The sequence below is a fragment of the Hypanus sabinus genome, chromosome 12, assembly GCF_030144855.1.
Source record: "Hypanus sabinus isolate sHypSab1 chromosome 12, sHypSab1.hap1, whole genome shotgun sequence".
NCBI classification, from domain to species: Eukaryota; Metazoa; Chordata; class Chondrichthyes; order Myliobatiformes; family Dasyatidae; genus Hypanus; species Hypanus sabinus.
Window position 1 is genome coordinate 55,638,248 of NC_082717.1, and position 23,138 is coordinate 55,661,385.

General features: G+C 38.2%; 1 protein-coding gene across 4 annotated transcripts in view; it reads left to right on the forward strand.

Annotated features, from left to right (window-relative positions):
• The window catches only part of ccdc85a (coiled-coil domain containing 85A), a 495,192-nt gene that overhangs the window by 91,579 nt on the left and 380,475 nt on the right, over positions 1–23,138 (forward strand). Inside the window, exon 2 of one of the 4 annotated variants that reach the window (XM_059985985.1) lies at positions 7,194–7,562. The exons of the other annotated variants lie outside the window; for them this stretch is intronic. Within the exon in view, the coding sequence (XP_059841968.1) occupies positions 7,194–7,207 (14 nt within the window). The 3' untranslated portion in view covers positions 7,208–7,562. Of the gene's footprint in view, positions 1–7,193; positions 7,563–23,138 lie in introns of those variants that run through there. 4 annotated transcript variants of the gene reach the window in all.

The window sequence follows — 23,138 nt, forward strand, 5'->3', positions numbered from 1 at the left end:
TAATATCAAAATGGATAGTAAAAGTTTTTTCAAGTATGTTAAAAATAAAGAGAAATGAGATTGGATAGAGGACTGCTAGAAAATGAGTTAGGAGAAATAACAATGGGGGACATGGAGATGGCTGATGAACTAAATGAGTATTTTGCGTCAGTCTTCACTGTGGAAGACACTAGCAGTATGCCTGATGTTGTAGTATGTGAAGTGGGTGCAGTTACTGTTACAAGAAAGTGTGAGGTGTTGCATTTTGGAAGGACAAGTCAAGGTAGGACATACAAAGTAAATGGTAGTAAATTGTTGCAGAGGAACAAAGAGATCTGGGAGTTCAGATACATAATTCCCTGAAAGTGGTGTCACGGGTAGATAGGGTTGTAAAAAAGGCTTTTGGCATCCTGGCATTCATAAATCAAAGTATTGAGTATAGGAGTTGGGATGTTATGGGGAGGTTGTATAAGACATTAGTGAGGCCAAATTTGAAGTATTGTGTACAGTTCTGGTCAGCTAACTATAGGAAGGATATCAGTAAGATTGAAAGAGCGCAGAGAAGATTTACTAGGATGTTGCCAGGTCTTCAGGAGTTGAGTTACAGGGAAAGATTGAACAGGTTAGGACTTTATTCCTTGGAGCATAGAAGAATGAGGGGAGATTTAATACAGGTTTATAAAATTATGAGGGGTATAGACAGAGTAAATGTGAATAGGCTCTTTCCACTTAGATTAGGAGAGTAAAATATGAGAGGGCATGGCTTTAGGGTGAACATTAGGGGGAACCTTCATTCAGAGAATGGTGTGAGTGTGGAACAAGCTGCCATCTGACGTGGTAAATGCAGGCTCACTCTTAAGTTTTAGGAATAAATTGGATAGCTACATGGATGGGAGAGGTCTGAAGGGTTATGGACTGGACGCAGGTCACTGGGACAAGCTGAATAATGCTTCAGCACAGACTAGAAGGGCCAAATGGCCTGTTTTAAGTGTTGTAGTGTTCTATGGTTCAATGGTTCTAAAGAAGGTACTCAAAAAGCTGGAAGACCTAAAGGTACATAAGTCACCTGGACAAGAGGAACTGCACCCTACGGTTCTGAAAGAGGCAGTGTTAGATATTGTGGTGGTATTAGAAATGTTTCAAAAATCATTGGACTCTGGCATGGTGCCAGAGGACTGGAAAATTGCAAATGTTACTCCACTCTTTAAGAAAGGAGGAAGGCAGCAGAAAGGAAATTATAGACCAGTTAGCCTGACCTCAGTGGTTGGGAAGATGTTAGTGTCAATTGTTAAGCATGAGGTGATGGAGTATTTGGTAACAACAGGACAATATGGTTCAAAGTCCACATGGCTTCCTTAATGGAAAATCCTGCCTAACGAACCTGTTGGAATTCTTTGAGGAGATTACAGGGGTTGCAGTGGATGTTGTATATTTGGACTGTCAGTAGGCCTTTGACAAGGTGCCACACATGAGGATGCTTACCAAGTTAAGAGTCCATGGTAATACAGGAAATTTACTAATATGGTTAGAGCCTTGGCTGATTGGTAGGAGGCAGTGAGTGGGAATAAAATAATTCTTTTCTGGTTGGCTGCCAGTGACTAGTGGTGTTCCGCAAGGGTTGGTGTTGGGACCACTTCTTTTTATGCTGTACATAAATGATTTAGATGATGGAATAGATAGCTTTGTTAACAAGTCTGCAGATGAGGTGAAGGTTGGTGGAGGGGCAGGTAGTGTTGACAAAACAGGTAGGATGCAGAAGGACTTAAACAGATTAGGAGAATGGGCAAGAAAGTGGCAAATGAAATATAACATTGGAAAATGCATGGTCATGCACTTTGTAGTAGAAATAAATGTGTGGTCTATTTTCTAACCAGGGAGAAAATCCAGGAATTTGAGATGCAGAGGGACTTGGGAGTCCTTGTGCAGAACACCCTGAAGATGAACTTGCAGGTTGAGTCAGTGGTAAGGAAGGCAAATGTCATGTTAGCATTCATTTTAAGAGATCTAGAACACAAGAGCAAGGATGTGGTGCTGAGGCTTTATAAGGCACTGGTGAGGCCTCACCTTGAGTTGTGTGAACAGTTTTGGGCGCCTCATTTTAGAAAGGATGTGCTGGCATTAAAGAGGGTCCAGAGGAGGTTCACAAAAATGATTCTGGGAATGAAAGGGTTATCATATGAGGTACATTTGATGGCTCTGGAGAAGGCCAGGAACTGGGGTTGAGGAGGAGATAAAAAAAAAAAGGATCAGCCATGATTGAATGGCAGAGCAGACTTGATGGGTGAGATAGCATATGTCTTATGCTCTTATGTTAACACCTTAATTCCTTGTGGACTTCCTCTGGATTCTCTCCAATGACAACACATCCTTTCTGAGATATGGGGCCCCAAACTGTTGACAATACTCTGCGGCCTGACTAGTGTCTTATAAAACCTCAGCATTATATTCTATTCCCCTTGAAATAAGTGCCAATATTGCATCTGCCTTCTTTACCACAGACTCAACATGTAAATTAACCTTCTGGGAGTCTTGCACGAGAACTCTAAAATCTCTGTGCACCTCTCATGTTTGAACCTTCTCCCCATTTAGATAATAGTCTGCACTATTGTTCCTTTTACCAAAATGCATTATTATACATTCCCCAACATTGTATTCCATCTGTCACTTTCTTGTCCATTCTTTAAGTCCTGTTGCAATTGCATTGTTTCCTCACCACTACCCACCCCTCCACTGATCTTAGTATTATCTGCAAAATTTGCCACAAAGCCAACAATTCCATTATCCAAGTCTTTGACAAAGAATGTGAAAAATAGTGGTCCCAATACTGACCCCTGAGGAACACCACTAGTCACTGGCAGCTGTTACGTATCCCGTAACTGGATAACTTACCAGCAAAGATAGAGAGGTCTGTTGAAGTCTGTTGTCACTATTTTCAAACGTTTTATTCGTAAAGGGACACAAAAGTAGGGTTAATACATACATTCAGATAGGGCACATTGTCAACACTCAATCTAAAGCGTGGGTATATTAATAATCATCATTATTAAGTGAGCTCTGCTGGTGTCCAGGGGTTAATAGATTGTCCGTTGGAAATATAAAAGTCACTCAGAAGGCTGTCGGCCTCAGCCCTTTGAAAATCACTGGGTTTCACGTGGGGCGACCGAGAGAGAGAGATTGGGGGGAGAAGAGAAAGAACTTGCCGAGTCTCGATGAATCTTCCGTGAAATCGGGGGAGCGTTGGTTTCCTCTCCCTGATGTTAGTTAAAGCGGTTTTCTGTGATTCCAGCCACAGATTCCAATCCCGGAATCTAACGCACGTGGCTTCCTTCAGAATGGCTTCCCGCTGCTGCGGGAACACTCTCATGTCTTCTTGGTGCGTCTGAGGGGCTGTCGCCCTGAGACTCTCCTTTATACTTCCTCATGGGGTCGCAGGTGTCAATCAGGTTGGGATGATGCAATCTCTCTCTCAACCAGCCCACCTTGCCCAAAGGCTTTTCACGTGGTCTCCATGAGACAATAGTTGCTGTTGTCTTTATTCTGTATCGCTGGTGGTACCTGCAATTTGGCACGTCTCTCTCTCTCTCTCTCTCTCTCTCTCTCCGACTGGGTCTACTGACCCCCCCCCCCCCGCTTCAACGGGTGCTCTTGCGACTCTCACAAAGGAGGGGGCTAGGATCATAACACAGCCAACCAGAAAAGGTCCCCTTTATTCCCACCGCTGCCCTCAGCCTGTCAGCCATTCATCTATCCATGCCAATATCTTTCCTGTAATGCCATAGGATCTTATATGAAAGAAATTATTAAACTAGAAAGAGTGCAGAAAATATTTACCGGGGTGTTGTCTGGAATTGGGGGCCTGAGTTACAAGAAGAGTTTGTGTAGACTTGGACTCTATTGTCTGGAATGTGGAGGATTGAGGGGTTATAGACAATAGACAATAGGTGCAGAAGTAGACCATTCGGCCCCTCGAGTCTGCACCACCATTCTGAGATCATGGCTGATCATTCACTATCAATACCCAGTCCTTGCCTTGTCCCCATATCCCTTGATTCCCCTATCCATCAGATATCTATCCAGCTCCTTCTTGAAAGCATCCAGAGAATTGGCCTCCACCGTCTTCCGAGGCAGTGCATTCCACACCTCCACAACTCTCTGGGAGAAGAAGTTCTTCCTCAACTCTGTTTTAAATAACTGACCTCTTATTCTCAATCCATGCCCTCTGGTACTGGGCTCTCCCAACATCTGGAACATATTTCCTGCATCAATCCTATCAAATCCTTTAATTATCTTAAACGTTTCAATCAGATCCCCTCTCAATCTCCTCAATTCCAGTGTGTACAAGCCCAATCTCTCCAATCTCTCTGCGTAAGACAGCCCTGCCATCCCAGGAATCAACCTAGTGAATCTAGTGCACTTCCTCAATTGTCAGAATGTCCTTCCTTAAACCTGGAGACCAAAACTGTACACAATATTCCAGGTGTGGTCTCACCAGGGCCCTGTACAAATGCAAAAGGACATCCTTGCTCTTGTACTCAATTCCCCTTGTAATAAAGGCCAACATTCCATTTGCCCTCTTCACTGCCTATGGCACTTGCTCATTCACCTTCATTGACTGATGAAGTATATAAGATCATGAGGGACATAGGGTGAAAGCACTACTCAACAAGCTTCAAAACCTGGGTCTGTGTATCTCCCTCTGCAACTAGATCCTTGACTTCTTTGCTGGGATGCCACAGTCAGTGTGGATCACTAATCACATCTCCTCTATGCTGCTAGTCAACACAGACTAACCTCTGCTTATCCCACTGCTCTACTCTCTCTACACTTATGACTGTGTGGCTAGAAACAGCTCAAGTGCCATCTATAAATTTGCCAAAGACACTCTGTTGTTAGCAGAATCACAGATGACAACAAAGAGGTCTACAGGAGTGAAATAGATCAGTTGGTTGAGTTGTGTCGCACTTAGCATCAGCAAGACCAAGGAACTGATTGTGGACTTCAGTAAGGGGATGTTGGGAAGACACACATCAGTCATCATTGATGTGTCAGCAGTGGAAAGGGTGAGCAACTTCAAGTTGTCAAAATCTCAAAGAGGATCTATTCTAGGCCAAGCACATTGATGCAATCACAAATGAGGCACACCAGTAACTATACTTTATTAAGATTACAGATATTTGGTATGTGACTAAAGACTCTAGCAAATTTCTACAGATGTACAGTGGAGAGCATTCTGACTGGTTGCATCTCTGCCTGTTATGGTGGCTCTATGGTACAGGATTAAAAGAGGCCTCAGAGGTTATCATGGGCACAACCCACCCCACCATCGAGGATATCTTCTAAAGGTGGTAACTCAAAAAGGTGCCATCCATCACTAAAGGCCTTTACCATCTGGGACATTCCCTTTTATTACTACCATCGGAAAAGAGGTACAGGAGTCTGAAGACTCACGTGCAGTGTCTTACGAGCAGCTTCTTCCCCTCTGCCATCAGATTTCCGAATGGTCTATGAAGGCAATCCTTTCTTCCTTTTTAAAAAAAATAATTTATATTTTGTAAATCATGCTAATTTTTATGTCTTACATTGTACTTCTACTGCAAAGCAACACATTTTTACAACATAAGTCCTGCTGCAATCCCATTGCTTCCTCAGCAGTAACTTGGAATTAAGCTGGTCCTCTCTCTGCCATCAAGGCTTTGTTCCCCAGTTGAAAGCAATATAGTTTCTGAGGCATGCATGAGTGAGCTAATGTCAAAAGTGTTGCATATTGATTGATGTCACTGCTGTGCACCCGGTTGCTTCTGTCAGTAAACACATCAGGTGCATGAAAATTGGCCATACGAGATTACTATTGATTTGTGTATTTCAGGTTAAAATATATCACATGCCGCGTAGAAATTTTTCTGTTACTTTGAATTTCTAGACCAGTATTTCATAGCCAATGAGAGATACAGCTTGGAAACAAGCCCTTTGGCTCTGGTGTCAGTGCCAGCTATCAACTTTTTTAATAACTTAGATTTATCCCTTTTTTACTCTCGGCACATTCTCTTCAAATACCCCCAGATTCTGCCATCCAATAATGTTATGTTAGAAGCAAACAAGCTCCCTGCTGTCCAGGAACTTGCAGATCAGATCTGACTTTGGGGTCCGCTCCAGGAAAATGCAAGTGTGAGAGTAATGAAAATGGGAGTTGTCACTTAGAGCTGGACAGGAGCAAAAATCCTGACCAAAGTGCAATGTCCATCCACCAAAAGATAAAATAACAGTAATTAATTTGTACAAAGTTTTTCTTTTGACTAGTTCTGTGTCATTGCATCCATTTTTTTATTAGAATGTGTAATGTTTGAGAACCTTACATGGAATGAATTCATAAATTTTCCCCAGAAGCCAAATTGTTTCGATGTTGATTCAGAGCTGGATAAGAGTAATATTGACGGATTAAAGTTAATTGTAAATATATGTTTAGGTTCATAATAATCTCTTTTCAAATGGCCTTGGTACTGTTTTTGGTGAGGTGCAGTCCACCTTAAACGACAAGAAAATTTCTGAGTACAGAAGTTTGATAGATTCCAGCATTGAGGATGAAATCTTGGCTGATTTCAGTGTTACCAGAAGCACCACTTTACAGGTGAAAGATCCACATAAATATATCACTAGCCACTTGATTGGATTAATTCAAAACCTAAAACTATACAATTAAAAAATGTGTGGAGTTCTGGTTTTGTATCCATTGTTTTATTTTCCCTAAAAAACACTATTTTTTCACATTATACTATTATTTGTACATAGGTGTACAAATTAGCAATTATTCTGAACAGTACTGTTGGATTGAGATCAAACAGTGACATATCCACAGTTTTGAAAGTTACTATACAAAATTAAGCCTTTTACCAATAAGCAACATTAAATACAAACCAGTCAAGTGAATCCAACAATTTATTAATTTTGGATAAGGCATAGCAGAATTAACTGACAATCCTCCTCTGATATTTCTAATGCAAGTGTGAATCCATTTCTGTTTCAATAAATGATAACCATTGAAGACCGCTGTTTAAACTTCTTGCTGAAAGAAATAACTTACAATGAGTTAACACTACAGTACAGCTTAATTATGATTTTACTACATTATAACCAAAAGCATTGATTATACAATTTCCAAAGATTAGTTAGTTTACTAATTTGTGTGATCCATTTCCTTTCCTTTTTGTTTATCTAAGATTTAAGAAGATGAAAACATAGTTACTGATGAGGAAGCCTTCTTCATTGAAAATGGGAAGCACCAAAGAACCAGAGAAGCCTTACCACTCTATTGGATCATATTATTTCCATATGATTCAAAAGTTCCTGCCTTCACAAGACTGGAAATTTATACTGTTCATTGATTACTATGTGAATGCTTGTTGCAGTACAGGATCCTGTTAACACCACAATTTTAACTACTTAATATTACAAGAAAGTGGAAACTTTCTTCCACTTTATGGCTCAGTTATCAGACTATCACCCAACTTGGAAGACTGAGTTCTCCTGGATTCCAGAAATCATCTGGTTTGCAGTATTTGTGTTTCTTTACTTTATATGACTCCATTTTAAGACCTAATAGTTTTTTAAAAATATGTATAGGAGTTTGAAATCCAGAGTTTCATTCTAAATTTAGGTCAGGTTTGAAATTCAGCTTGAAATTTGAAAAGTCTTGATTTAAAACAGTGATCTTGAATGTTCTGTGGAATTGGCATGACTTTTTAATTGTTATCAGTGATACTTCAAAGACTCAGTCTTTGTAGAAAAGAGCCAGTCAATATGATTAGTGGTGAAAGGCAGCCAACAAAGTCATTATTTCCTTTTACTTTGATAAAAGGTGTGAAGGTAATGTATGACAATTCTGAAAAAGGGTCTAATGCTTTCCTGGCCTATGTGATGAATAAACTCTTTCTGGGCTTTCAGCTGGGTACAGATATTGATTATAACTGGCATTTCAGGACAAATTTCCTGAAGAAGATGGTAAAGTTTGTCATTCAAACATTGGTTATAATCGATACTGGTACCCGACTGGAAGCCTAAGAAGCGTTTATTTGTTATGATAGTTCTGTTTATTGGACAAAGGGCAGAGGCCAGTGTGGCATATTTATTAAAATATGTTGAAAATCTGTGTGTTTAGTACATGATCACTTAGTCACCTTCCATTCTTCACAGTTAAGGAAAAAGATTGTGCCCTCACTAATATACAGCAGTTGAGACAAATGAACCACAAAATGTATTTTGAGTTTGTTATCAGCACAGAACCAGGATGTCTCCAACCTATTGTTGGAGTAACTCTATTTATGGCAACCAAATCATACTATTTTAACAGGAGCCAAAAGTACTTCCACTGAAACTAAAATGTCTCTGTAGATTTGCTTAGTATAGAATGGGTGTTTGTTCAGCTAGGATTGTGCAAAACTTTTAGTTAAATGATGTTCTGTAAAATTAATTTCATGTTTATTGACCAACTATAAATTTAACAGGTTTGAAATTATGCAGTAATTTTTTTCACTTAGTAAAATAGAAGTTTGTCCATTTGGTGATATGGATTATTACTTTTTCCTGTAATAGCTGAGAATTGATGGGGCTTGCTGAATGAAGCCTGTTACATGGAGCAGAACTTATTAAGCAGGTCACATTCCAGTTTCTGCATTTTAATAAACCCTCAAAATAATATGCATGCCTTGTTCATTATTGCTTCCAAGAATGTCTGATGGACTTGGCCTTCACAAGTTGCTGAATAGTTGCTAAACATTTCAGAGTGGTGATATGCATCTGGAACTCAATTACTAATGGGCGATGAGGTTAAAAACCTTCTCTACTGTTAAAATATGCTTAAGCAAGTGCCTGGATAGCTGTGTTTTGCAGGGCTGTGGATCTATTGCTGTAAGATGGGAAGAGGTTGAGTAGCTCTTTGACCAGCACAAAACTGGATTGAACAGCCATCTTCTGTGTCATAAATTCCCTCATGTTAATTGGAACATTGTATTTTGTTTCTTTTTTTTAATATATACAGCAGTTTAATTGTTCCAATGTGTGTTGTATATCTTTGTTCTTCCATACTTGATACTGGAGTAGGTATATAATCATCCTTCCTGTCCATTTGTGATTGGTCTTCCCTTGAAGGAGACAAAAGACACTCCATAAACCTAATTGACAGTGTAGTATGTTCAAATTTTTAGACTGTGGAGTATTTCATAACTAATTTCACCCACAATTATCTGGGGAAATGTCTATTCATTGCAATAGTCATTACTCAACTGAATTTGAAACATAATTTATGTACTGTTGCATGTAATTAAGGTAATTGTAGCACATAACAAGTAATAAACTCAAGGCATAAACCAATACACATACATCAAATAATATTAAAGAAAAATAATGAACATATTTATATCAAGGTCTTGTGTACACATACTGTATATTAGAATAAATCTGACCAGGTTCCTCATCCTCTGAGATCTTCTCAACTGTGCAAGATTCTGTTTCAACTTCATTCTGACTTGGTTCCTGTTCCATAAGAGCCACTCTGCCAGGATCATTCTGCAGTTCCATGTCTAATCATCACTTCATACTCACTGAGTGACATTGTGACATACACACTTATCCTTTTGATTCCCATTACAGAAAATTACACAAGATTTTTCCATTGCCCCTTTGTGAATTCTCCACATGGTTTCAGTTGTACAATTAACAGTAGTTCCACTTGTTCCTATTTTTCTGTTCTTCCTTACCCGTGGACTTTGTGTAAGCTGCTTTCAGTAATGGTTTCCGCATGGTATATAAATTACTTCACAATTTCACTGTAATCTCTGGTTAACATTGGATAATGGAGCATCACCTTGAAGTAGTTTCTTAAGTCTCCTCAGTTTTTCCAAAATACATCCCATATATAACTTAAAACAATGTGTTGTAAATGAGACATTGCATTAAACTACTCATTTATCATGAAAATGGGAGAAAGGATACTGACAAAACATCATTCTATAAAACAAGCAGCTACAAACATTAGTGAATAGTCCCTCATCAAAGCTGAAATTAATGTACTTTGACATGCATAAACCAATGCCTTTAAGTGGCTAAAATTCATAAAAATTCACAAGACGCAATAACTAAACTACATTAAGAAAAGAAAAATGATTTCAACAAAGAATTGTCCTTCATTTTGTCCTCATTCAGAACCTGGCTAGTTTTTTGGCCCTGACAGTGACCTGCAAGCCCAATTTCTGAGGCATATATTCAAGAATAGTTATTGTATATATTGGCCAAGGAAAGACATGGTTATGTGGAGCAGGGAAGAAGTATGTGTTCTTTTGCATGGTGAATCCTATCTGCATGCCTGTGATCTTTGTGGAAGACCAGTTTATAATCCCATAGCAAGGGTAAGATTCATCTGTTGAACTTTTCTTTTCCTCTGTTATTATAGTACTTTGAGAAATGAGCCTTCCTCATCTGCCTATCTCATCATCATTTGTCTGGTATCTTCTCTCTTGAACCTTCTATTATGGATGACTGTACCAGAACAGTTGAACAAACAATATTACACTGTAGTTCATTGATAAAATACGGTCCTCTCTGCCACATCACATTGAAAACCAAGGAGCAGTCATGTTATTTTTCTTCAGTGAGCACCTTTATGCCAGGATTGGTCATCCTCAGCTGCTGCAACTTGAATCTATATCCTTCTTATTCAGAGTTCTATGAAGTGAATCAAGTTGATGCTATCACTAGTGTTGTGACAATTGAAGAAGTTGAAACTTCAAGCACAATGGTTGATGTTCCTTGCTTTTCAATTACTGAGATATACTTTGTTCAACAGGCTACCATAGAGCAGCATTTTAACAAATCCTTGGGTTCAGAAGGTTTTGTTTGGATGCTTCAGACCATGATCACAATACAAGATGATTCTGACAACACAGAGTGTAATGACATATCTTTGCACTCAAAGTTTATCATTTGACATTTGATTGAAGGTATATCCTCAAAATAACATTCTCATTGGTACGAAGATAAAAGTCTTTCAACTTCAAAATTGATGGCCCCATTTCCTTTTTTTGCCATTATCTTTCTTGACACTCAACATGTTGCTGCAGATATTATAGACCGAAGGGATTCAAACACTCTTCTTACCAGGCTGAAGGGGAAGTTGATTCAAAGCAGGGACATCTTGGCATGTATCCCAGTGAGCTCATTGCTTAAATGAAGCAGGATCAATTGATTATGTGATTTTTGTTTGCATGGCTGGTTATTGTATAGCTTCATGAACTACAAAAGGAATAAATGAAAAAATAAATATAGAAATGTACAAAAAAAAAAGCACAATACAGGCCCTTCAGCTCATAAAGCTGTGCCGAACATGTTCTTACCTTAGAACTATCTAGGCTTTACACATAACCCTCTATTTTTCTAAGCTCCATGTAGCCATCCAGGTGTCTCCTAAAAGACCCTATCATTTCCACCTCCAGCACCGCTGCCGGCAGCCCATTCCACACACTCACCACTCTGCATAAAAGACTTACCCCTGATATCTCCTCTGTACTACTTCCAAGCACCTTAAAACTATGCCCTCTCATGTTAGCCATTTCAGCCCTGGGGAAAAGCCTCTGACTATCCACATGATCAATGCCTCTCATTATCTTGTACATCTCTATCAAGTCACCTCTCATCCTCCGTCGCTCCAAGGAGAAAAGGCCAAGTTCACTCAACCTATTCTCATTAGGCATGCTCCTCATTCCAGGCAACATCCTTGTAAATCTCCTCTACACCTTTTCTGTGGTTTCCATGTCCTTCCTGTAGTGAGGCAACCAGAATTGAGCACAGTACTCCAAGTGGGGTCTGACCAGGGTCCTATATAGCTGCAACATTACCTCTCGGCTCTTAAACTCAATCCCATGATTGATGAAGGCCAATGCACCGTATGCCTTCCTAGCTACAGAGTTAACCTGCATAGCAGCTTTGAGTGTCCTATGGACTCGGACCCTAAGATCACTCTGATCCTACACACTGCCAAAAGTCTTAACATTAAAGCTATATTCTGCCGTCATGTTTGACCTACCAAAATGAACCACCTCACACTTATGAGCAACACATACAAAATGCTGGTGGAACGCAGCAGGCCAGGCAGCATCTATAGGATGAAGTACAGTCAACGTTTCGGGCCGAGACCCAAGCCCTGATGAAGTTCTTGAATTTTCAGCATCTGCAGATTTCCTCATATTTGCGCCTCACACTTATCTGGGTTGAACTTCATCTGCCACTTCTCAGCCCAGTTTTGCATCCTATCTATGTCTTGTTGTAACCTCTGACAGCCCTCCACACTGTCCACAACACCCCCAACCTTTGTGTCATCAGCAAATTTACTAATCCATCCCTCCACATCCTCATCCGGGTCAAATATCTTAAGACTGTTTAGTATTTTGATGCTAGTGCTAATGCTAATGAATTTTCTTTACATATGAATAATAAGTTAGCTACAGATTCTCTCTTAACATATTGTATGTAAAATCATAGTATTTGTGATGTTCAATTTTAAAGGAAAGATTCTTCAGTTACATATTGTCTTTTTCTAGAAGCTTAACTCTGTTAATAGTTTTTTTTATTTGAAGGTAACATGATTTCATTCAGCAATGTTCATATCCAAGTCAAATGTTCAATACATTGTGCATTCTGACCTCCTGAAACTCCTAACCAATTTAATAATAATTGCTATTAAATCATTTTATTTTGATAGTTATTCAGTGAAATAAAATATAATGTCTTTTATATGCTGATGCTAAAGCTAAAATTATCGTAACAGGTGACGTTTAGAAACATTGATTTAATATATGCTTTTCAGTTTGGAGAGTGAATAATCAAAACACTGAACTAAAGGAAAGGTGCATCATTTCCTTTGTCATGGATTTTATTATGATTTAATATATCCATTTTATATATACTTGGGAATGAAAATGAGAACTAAATTTGGATGGAAAAGATGAAGTGCTCACAATTTCTAAATCCTAGATTGTACTTTACAGCTGGTATGGAAATTTAATTTGATGTAAAATCTATTGTGTATCAGCAAGGGGGTAGTGTACATGCTCCTGTTTACATCAATATTGCTGAGGTCAAGAGGTTCAGAGTTTTCAGCTTCTAGGAGTAAACACCACTAATAACCTGTCTTTGTCCCACTACATTGATGCTGCTTCCAAGAATGATATATATATTTCCAGTGTCTCTATTCCTCAGAAGGCAAAAGAAATTTGGCAAGCCCCATTTGATCTTCAGCAATTCGTATTGATGCATCTTAGAAAGCTGTATATCTGGATGAATCAAGGCTTGTTATGGCAACTGCTCTGCCCATAACGACAAAATATTGCAGAGAGTTATGGATATAGCTAGGCGCATCACAGAAGCTAGCCTCCCCTCTATGGACTCCTCCATGGAGAAGTCAATTTCTCTTGCTGCCTCAGGAAAGCAGCCAACTTGATCAAAGGTCCCACCCATGCTAGATCTTCTCTCTTCTCCCCTTAAGAAGATACAAAAGCCTGGAAACATGTTCCACAAAGCTCAAGGGTAGCTTCCAACTCAGTTTTATAAGGTTATTGAATGTTTCCTAATATAATAAGGTGGACTCTTAATCTTACAATCTGTCTCATTCTGACCTTGCACTTTACTGTCACCCTGCATTGCACCTTTTCTGTAACTAACACTTCTACTCTGCATTCTATTATTCTTTTACCTTGTATAGCTTTAATGCACTGTTATAATCAATTGATCTGTATGGATGGTATGCATGACAGGTTTTTCACTGTACCTCCGTACATGTGATAATAATAAACAACTTTACCAATTTAAATCTTGCATTAATTCCTCTTCAAAGGTATTTCACTTAGGTTTGTTTCAGAATATAACTGGAAATCAACCTTACAATTAAAGCCAAAATTTATTTATTCAAACATGATAATCTAGGCCAGCAATATACATTGATTATCTGAAAAACCCATCTCTAATGTGTAGTAATATAATTTCTAATTTTGTCTATTATTTGCTTTTTGTAACATGAGAATATAAATAGACTTTAACAAAAACAGTTCTTTCCCTGTCATGGGAATATTGGCTTTGCTTTAAGTGGAAAAGTAATCAATTTCTTTTGATTCATGCGCCAATATGAAATTTTATTCGTTCAGATTGGCAGAATAGTGGTTAAAAGTAAATGGAAAAACTGTTTGCTTTAATATTTCCGAGTTGTTAGGTTTAAGAATGTGCTTCAAAATTATTTAAAGTGAGCAAACATGAGGAAATCTGCAGATGCTGGAAATTCAAACAACAACACAGACCCTCAGCCCGAAACGTCGACAGCGCTTCTCCCTATAGATGCTGCCTGGCCTGCTGTGTTCCACCAGCATTTTGTGTGTGTTGTTATTTAAAGTGAGGTCTGCTTTGTAGTGTGGCTGCAGGGAGTTCTGAGCCCTATTGAGCCAGACTGTTACTGTTAATTGCATAGAGAAATGTGACTATTCTGCACAAAGTGCTATTTAGAACAATGAGAATATTCTTTGTCTTGCCAATTTCCTTGATCACCTGTTTTGCTGATTTCACACAGTCTTTAAATTGTTCTCAAAATTAGATGATCAATATTGGTCTTGTGGGTAAAAGCTGTTACCTTTATGTTAATTTTGCTATTAGTGTTTAAGTAAGGTATATTCAAATTTCTGCTTGAATTTGAAGATAATGGCACAGGTGTTTAATGTTGATTTCTTTGTTACTTGGACATTAGGTCAAGATGGTACCAAGATGTGGTCTCCATTGAGGTCATAGCTCAGATTTAGTTCCTTTTTTTAGGTATTTTTTAGGGGACTGAGAGGGCATTTCATGGTCAGGTTAGAGGTTAGGGACAGGGATGAGGGGGATTTAGAAGTCAAGCCAGAGTCAAAGCCTCCGCTCCATGGTTGAAGGGCAGTGATGTGGACGTGGGACATCCATGGTCAGATGTTGGTCTGGCAGACAATGAGGGTGATGGCTGGTGGCCTTCCCACTGTCAGCGAGTTGTCAGTAGATGGAATGAGGCAGGAGGACTGAGAGCTTGTAACCCCCTAGATACGCGAATCAGCAAGACTGGAGTTCGCAGCCCAGTGTTCGGGGTCTTCATCCAAGGACCATTTTCATGATCGTTGGTGAGTCATGGGATCAATACCGAAGATTGAAGCTCAAAGGTCGATCAGAAGTCAGGAAGTTGAGGCCCTATGGCTCGAGCCCTGAGAGTGAAAGTCTGTTGGGAAAGTTGAAGGCCCAATGTCTGCAAATCCAAGTCTACTTGGAAAGCCAGGTACTATTACCCTTACTTGTCAGTTGTGCAATGGAAAATATCCTGCTTTAGTACTTTATAATTTTAGCTGAACATGTCCATCCCTTTCCTTATAACTCTAAAAGATTCCAACATAGCATACCCACAATTTGTTAACTCTAACTTGTGTGTTTTTGAAATGTGGGAGGCAACTGGAGCACCTGGGAGAAACCCATATGGTCATGAAGACAAATACAAACTCCTCACAAACAGTGGTGTTATTGAATCTGGGTTGCTGGTACTGTAACTGCTTTACGTTAACTGCTTTGCTATTATGCTGCTTATTGATCCAAGTCATTGATATACATCGTAATCAACAAAGGTCCCAGTATCGATTCCTGTGGTACACAACTTCCCATTGTAACAGAATTCCAATTAGAAAAGCATCCTTAATTCATCAACCTCTTCCTCTCATTGCTAAACCAATTTAGAATCCAATTAGCCAACCTGCCTTTGATCCCATGTGCCTTAATCTAAAGTGAAGCCTCAGGTGAAATGTTGGATTTCACAGGAAGTTAATCTATTCCAGTTTTACTGTTGCTACATCTCTTGACTTTTCCATTGTCTCTTTGAAGTCAAGCTGCATGTTCAACATTCATTCTTGGAATAAACTTAGAATTGTCCAATTAAGCCTAGAGAAAACGAATGCCTTTACCTTAGGCACTCAGAAGAATCTTCCTTTTCTATCCATTGATTCTATTCTTCATGCTTGTCATATTTCTGCCTGATTCAGACTATTTACAAACTTGCTACCTATTATAATCTCCGAAGAGCTTTCATCTGTACACGTCCTCCAGTTGTAACTTAGTTTACTCATTTTTGCCTCTACTTACTAGTGAAACTGTCATCTTCTATAGGTTTTGGACTGTTCTATTTACCCTTTTCTAAATTTCATTTCCTTTAACTTTTGCCTGGATCCCAACCTACTTGTTCACCATCTTTATACTCATTGATATAATTAGATTCTAGATCAGGAGCACTGAGAGTGACAACATCTTTTCTCATATTCCAGTCACTCCACTGTCCTCCCTGTGACTGCATGGGTTTCCTCCAGGTGCTCTGCTTTCCTCCCACATTCCAAAGGATGTACCAGTTGATAGGTTACTTGGTCATTGTAAATTGTTCTATGATTAAGCTAAGGTTAAATCAAGGGGTTGATGGCTGGTGCAGCTCGAAGGGTCAGAAGGTCCAATTCCGTGTTGTGTTGCAATAAGTAAATAAATAAAATCTATATGCTCCATCATTGACAACTATGCTTCAGTCTTCTCTGTTCCAAGCATGTTTAAAAACTTTTTCAAAATCTACTTTTCAACATGCTCTATTAAGCCTACCTTTTTAACTAAGCTTGTAGTTACTTTCCTTATATCTCCTCCTTTCACTCTGTACTATTTATCTAGTTATTGCAGAATGCAAATTTACAAATGACATTGAACAGTTTAGCACAGGAATACTGCCTGTACCAGCCATGATGCCAGTGTAAAGTAATTCCATCTGCCTGTATGTGGTCCATACCCATACATTCATTGCCTATTTATTGTCTTCACTAAATGTCTCTTAAATGTTGCTATTGCATTTGTTTCTACCACATCCCCAGGCAGCACATTCTAAGTGCCTAGCACTCTATGTTGTTTTTAAAGCTACATGCATCACAAATCTCCTTTAAATTTTCCACCTCCTCTTAAATGCCCTGTAGGATTTCACACTTCCAACCTGGGAACAATTGTGACTATCTACCTTTTTCATGCCCATTCATAATCCTATAAACCTCTGTAAGGACTCCATCACTTCAATAGACCCAGCCTACTCTATTCGTACCTTATAATTTGAGTTCTCCTATCCAACCGAGTTATAATGCTCTGTAATCGCTGTGGCTGCTCCTGAAAATTATGGGCAATATTGAAAAGTTCAAAGAACAAGAATATAACTAACTGATTGAGCAATTACATGATGCTCCAGGGAATGATGGATATGGTAGTAGTTATTAAATTGCACGACTGTTAAACCCAAAACCTGGATTAACAAACTGGAGATAAAAGCTATCATGTCAGTTATGAAATTTAAACTTATATGACAAAATTAATCTTGAATTTAAAATATCTCTGTATTCATACTATGAGTTAATTTGAATTGTTAAAAGATCCTTCAATTTGCATGTCTTAAAGGAAGGAAATTTTTTTTACCCTTTCTGGCCTGTATGTGTCTCCTGATGCAAAGTAATGCGCTTGCTTCTTAATTCCACAATCGACATTACTGCATTTAAAAAAAACACTCGGAAAAGGGCAATGGATGGTTTTCTAGTGATGTCCCATCTTGTAAATGGATAAAAACAAAGAGCCAAGCAACACATGCAAAATCCTGGAGGAACTCAGCAGGTCAGGCAGCATCTATGGAGAAGAGTAAACAGTGGACATTTCAGGCCAAGACGCTTCATCAGGTCTGAAGTAAGAAGCTTTTTTTTGAGAAGATAATTGGAATTGGTTGAAGTAGAATTTTAAAGTGAGGCTTACACAAGATAACATTCTACATTTAAAAATTATTAGAAGTTAATTGGAGTAGAAATATAATTGCTTTTGATCACCAATTTGAAGTTGTATAAGACATTGGTGAGGCTTAATTTGGAGTACTGTATGCAATATAGGAAAGATATCAATAAGGTTGAGTGAATGCAGAGAAGATATACAAGGATGTTGTTGGGACCTGAGGACCTGAGTTATCGGGAAAGGTTTAGGTTAGGATGTTTTTTTTTTCCCTGAGCATAGACGAATGAAGAGAGATTTGAAAGAAATATTCAAAATTATGAAGGATATTGATGGGTAAATGCATACAGGCTTTTTCTGATGAAGATGAGTGAGACTAGAATTAGAGGGAATTGATTAAGGATGAAAGATGAAATGTTCAAGTGGGACAGGAGGAAAAAACTTCTCTCGGGGTTTGGTGAGAGTGTGGAATGAGCTGCCAGCAGAAGTGGTAGAGGCGGATTTGATTTCAATTTTTAAGAGAAATTTGGGTAAGTACATAAATGGAAGAGGTATGGAGGTCTATGGTTCAGGTGCAAGTTGATGGGACTAGGCAGAATAATAGTTTGACATGAGCTAGATTAGCTCTGTGACTTTAATTTGCTGTACCCCACACCATGCCCCCAAAGGAATTATGAGAGAAATCCTCCATCTGTCGATTTGTTAAGACATAATTTTAAGGTCACTGAAGTGAAGAAAAGGTTTCTTAAAAGTATGTGAAAAGAAGCTTCATGCCATTCAGAGTAAGTAGTGGGGATTGTGAGTTAAGAGTTTTGTTTCTTAATCTTACTCAAACAATGGGTCCAGCTGTGTGGGGCAATTCTAATGCACTGACTTGCTGTATCATGTGTGTGCCCACTTTTACTGGAATAATAATTTGGGTTTAATTCTTCTTTTATAGTGGGATGATAACACCTTTTGGGCAGCCTTAAACTTTCTTCTTGTTCTGAACTTTTTAGAACTTTCTTTATTCTTACCTGTAAACTAGGACTGCTTTTAAATTGTGCCCAAGATATCCAATATTCGTTTTCCCCAATTAGCAAATGGACAGTACAGCTAGTACTGACAACCCATTTCATGAGATGAGAACATTTGCCTTTTTTTTAGCTGCATGTAGGCTGCACATCACTAATTCTGGGCACAAGAAAGAGACAAATTAAATTCCTTATGTGATATCTTCACATTAAAATCATCTTTATAATTTTACATAGTTAGGCATATTTGTGTAGAATTGTAATAGTTTTGAATGTGAGTTCAAAGATAGTGGATTTTACATGATCAATGATGAGTTATATATTGAAAGGAATGAAATTATTTTTTAATTCTATGTTCACTTGTTGGACCTTATTCTAATTTGTGATACCATGCTAATAAATTCAGTAGATTCCAGTTAATTGGGCCATCCGTTAATTGGGGTGGCCGTTTTTTTTTTTTGGGTTAACTCTTAAAGAACAAAAACTAATCAAGAAAACAGCCTGGATTCCCTTCATTTATTTGGGACACTATGCCACTTAATTGGGACATGAGGCTGTTGCCAAACAGTTTCTAACTAGAGTCAGCTGTGTGAACTTTTATGGCAGTTAAACACTGTACCGTGCTTAGAGCAAACAGTTCTGAAATAGCATTAATTGCATATGTTCAAAAGCAGTGATTTTCATCACTGGTGGCAAGAAATAAGCAGTAAGATAATTCAGAACTATTTTGCCATCTGCAGTTTCAGGCATCAGGGTTTGAGATGCCAGAAACCACTGGGAGTGAAACTGAAACTATTTCACTACTTCAGCAAATCAGGAACTAGGAAGAATTTGAAGGCACTGACAATCATCTTGAATGTTACAATGAAAATGAAGATTTGGAGGATGCAATGGCCCGAAGGATTGAATGAAAGTAGTCCATTATCTACACTAGGTGTCTGCACTCATTTTGTTCATTTACAGTCAATCAAAAGAACAGGGCAATGTATGCTAGATGAATTCCTTCTTCATTAGCTCTTAGAAACTATACACAGTTTCATAGAAAACATAGAAACATAGAAAACCTACAGCACAATACAGGCCCTTCGGCCCACAAGTTTGTGCCAAACATGACCCTACCTTAGAAATTACTAGGCTTACCCATAGTCCACTATTTTTCTAAGCTCCATGTACCTATCCAAAAGTCTCTTAAAAGATCCTATCGTATCTGCCTCCACCACTGTTGCCGGCAGCCCATTCCACGCAGTCGCCTCTCTAAAAACTTACCCCTGACATCTCCTCTGTGCCTACTCTCCAGCACCTGAAACCTGTGTCCTCTTGTGGCAACCATTTCAGCCCTGGGAAAAAGCTGACTATCCACATGATCAATGCCTCTCATCATCTTATACACATATATAGAATACATGTTATACTATAGTAATGTTGGTAATGTTCTAATTTATTCTGTAACCCACTTAAATTCATAATTTGGTATTCAGATAAAAGGTAGTTTGTCATTTTATACATTTTCTATGAAAGTTCAGCTAACTGTGGCAGCTGCTTACTGGTAATTGTGCAAAAATGTACTGGTGTTTCAATTATGCAGAATTCACTGTATATGTTTCTGGTAAGAGTTTTACCTCTTACTCTCTTACAATCCTGCCCCACCCCACCTTTGATAAATTCTGTACACTTGTTTAAAGTTCAGCTCAGCTGACTGAACATTTACAAGAATTAGAGAGATGTTTGGTTCATTTTATTTTCTTCATCTCCTTTGCATCATGAAGCTAGCTCAGAGGCATAAATGCATTTCACTCCTGTGATTCATAATCCACATTTATTGCAATACCTTTAACTTCCAATGAGATTATCTGCTGATATTTCATAATGAAATATATCTGTGATACATTGGTTTTCAATTATGTAGGCAAATCGCATTCCAGAGTAACTGAAGAGAAATGTGGAGTTCATTTTTGTGAGAGGTGTTATATTTTAATCATAACGAGGAGTTATGAAACAAATCAAAATAAGGAAATTAAAAGACAGGATTTCAGTATGGTCCCATTTAGTACTATTGTTGAAATGCTTATCTTTATTTGTTTAACCAACTCACAACCAATATTATTTCAAAGTTACTTGTAGCTAAATGTTCTGAATCCAACCATAGAAACAATAAACTTTAAAGCTAATGCTCGAGGATCACACTCACTATTAGCTTTTAAAATTGACTTGTAAAATTGAATCAAAAATGACATTAATGGATTTTATATCTATTGTAACTTTAATGATGAAGATCCCACTTAAAAAGGCCTCAGTTAAGAAGTCAGTATTATACCTTATTACAGTAGACATAATTTTCAGAATATTGTCTTGGAGAAGAATAAATTTAATTTGAACTGTATCTAGCTTTTTAATATGAACTGTAATTGGCTGAATTATTTTCTGTACTCTTGGAACAGCCAAAAATTGCACATTCTAAAACTATGATGTATATAAGGGCCAAAGTGCCTACAAGAACTGAGTGTACCATGTGGTATAAATGTTATCATATTGTTGTACTTGACCGTGTAATTGGTTGAGTTTCTCCCTTTGTTTAAAAATATTCTATTGGCAGATCAATGCCAGTTATTTGCTTATGCAAGCAGCACCCAAAAGAACCTACTTTTTCTATAAAAGTCACAGAATGGTTTTCCCACCAAATGGGGGTTTTTAGTTTAACTCCAGATTTCCATCTAGACTAAAAAATGTTTTACTTGGCAGTACTTAACCTCGTTCCCTTTTGAGTTGAATAATTGATTTGACTGCCACCACTGCCTCTGCCACCCTAATCACCATCACCTGCGACATTAAATATTGTTGTTATGAAAATTTGGTTTAATAACCACCATAATGTTCAGTTCTATTTGCAACTCGCCAGTAAGTGAAACACATTGTATCTGCATGTAGCAAAACCCAGGCAACATCTAAGCTGCGTTGAGCATAATAAAAGAAAGGGAACAACCACCAAGTTTTAGTGGCATTATCATTGCAGATTCTCCCATCCAGGGAATTATCATTGAGCAGAAAGTCTTCCATTCTAGTTACTGTTTTTTACACACTTCTGCAGATTATTCTAATTTCTCTGTACCCATTCTGTCAATATTCTTCACAACTAAAAGCTGTCATATCTCTCTACACAATACGCACTGCGTCTACTTGAATACCATCTCAGCCTTATCCTTCCAGTTCCTATCCCTCTGCCATATTAGTTTAAACCCTCTCCAATAGCTCTAACAAACCTAGCCGCACAGATATTGGTTTTAGATGCAACCTGTCCTTTTCGTACAGGTCATACTTTCAACAGAAGAGATTCCAAAGATCCAGAAAACTGAAACCCTGCCCCCTTCATCAATCAATTCTTCAGCCAATGGTAGGATTATCATGATTAAAAAGACTGTCAGGAAATATATCATTTAAAGAGTGATTATGGATGGACACTTTTAGTGAAACCCTTATCCCCAAAAATGCTTTAATAGAAAGCATTGAATTCTATTTCTCTGTTTTTACACACTTCTGAAGATGATTATAATTTCTCTCCACCAATTCTGTCAATATTCTCACAGGCCACCTCTTTTCTAAGGAAACTATTCTACAAGTGTATTTTTTTAAGAGTGAGGCCCAGACAATGCTTCAATCATGACCAGACTGATACTTTAAAAAAGATTTATCATGAAAAAGTTTCCTTCTCTTGGGCTCAATTTCTAAAGTCCAGCATTTCATTAATATTATTATTATTATTATTTATATTAATATTAACATTAATATTATTTTATTATCCTGGCCTGTTACTTTTCAGGGAAGTATGCATATTGACACCTCTTGGTTTCTTTAAGAGAGGCAAAGTTATACAACCTGGAAATCAGGCCTGATGTCTATTATACGCCCATTTAAACCAATCCTACACTCATCCCATTTTATCCTCCCCACATTTCTGTCAATTCTCCACAAATTCTAACATTCAAATTACATATTTGCAATCCTTAATGGCCAATCTGCATGTGTCAGCATGTGGGATTAAATCTGTGCTGCTGTGTCTCTGCACAAATACATATGGATTAAATAAAAGTACGCATGTGGGAGATGGCTTTATCCGGTGTATGAGAGAGAATGAGAGTGAGTGTGTGTGAGAGAGAGAGAGAGAGATAGAGAAAACAATATGCATGTGTAGATAACTGCATGAACAGATGACAGATTACAGTGTAGTGCTAGGGGAGGGAGAATGTCGTTGCTCTGAAATAAGTAGATCCATACATTACACATGCAGCCATGGGAAGAATTTGGATATTCTACACACACAGCACCAAAGGTCAG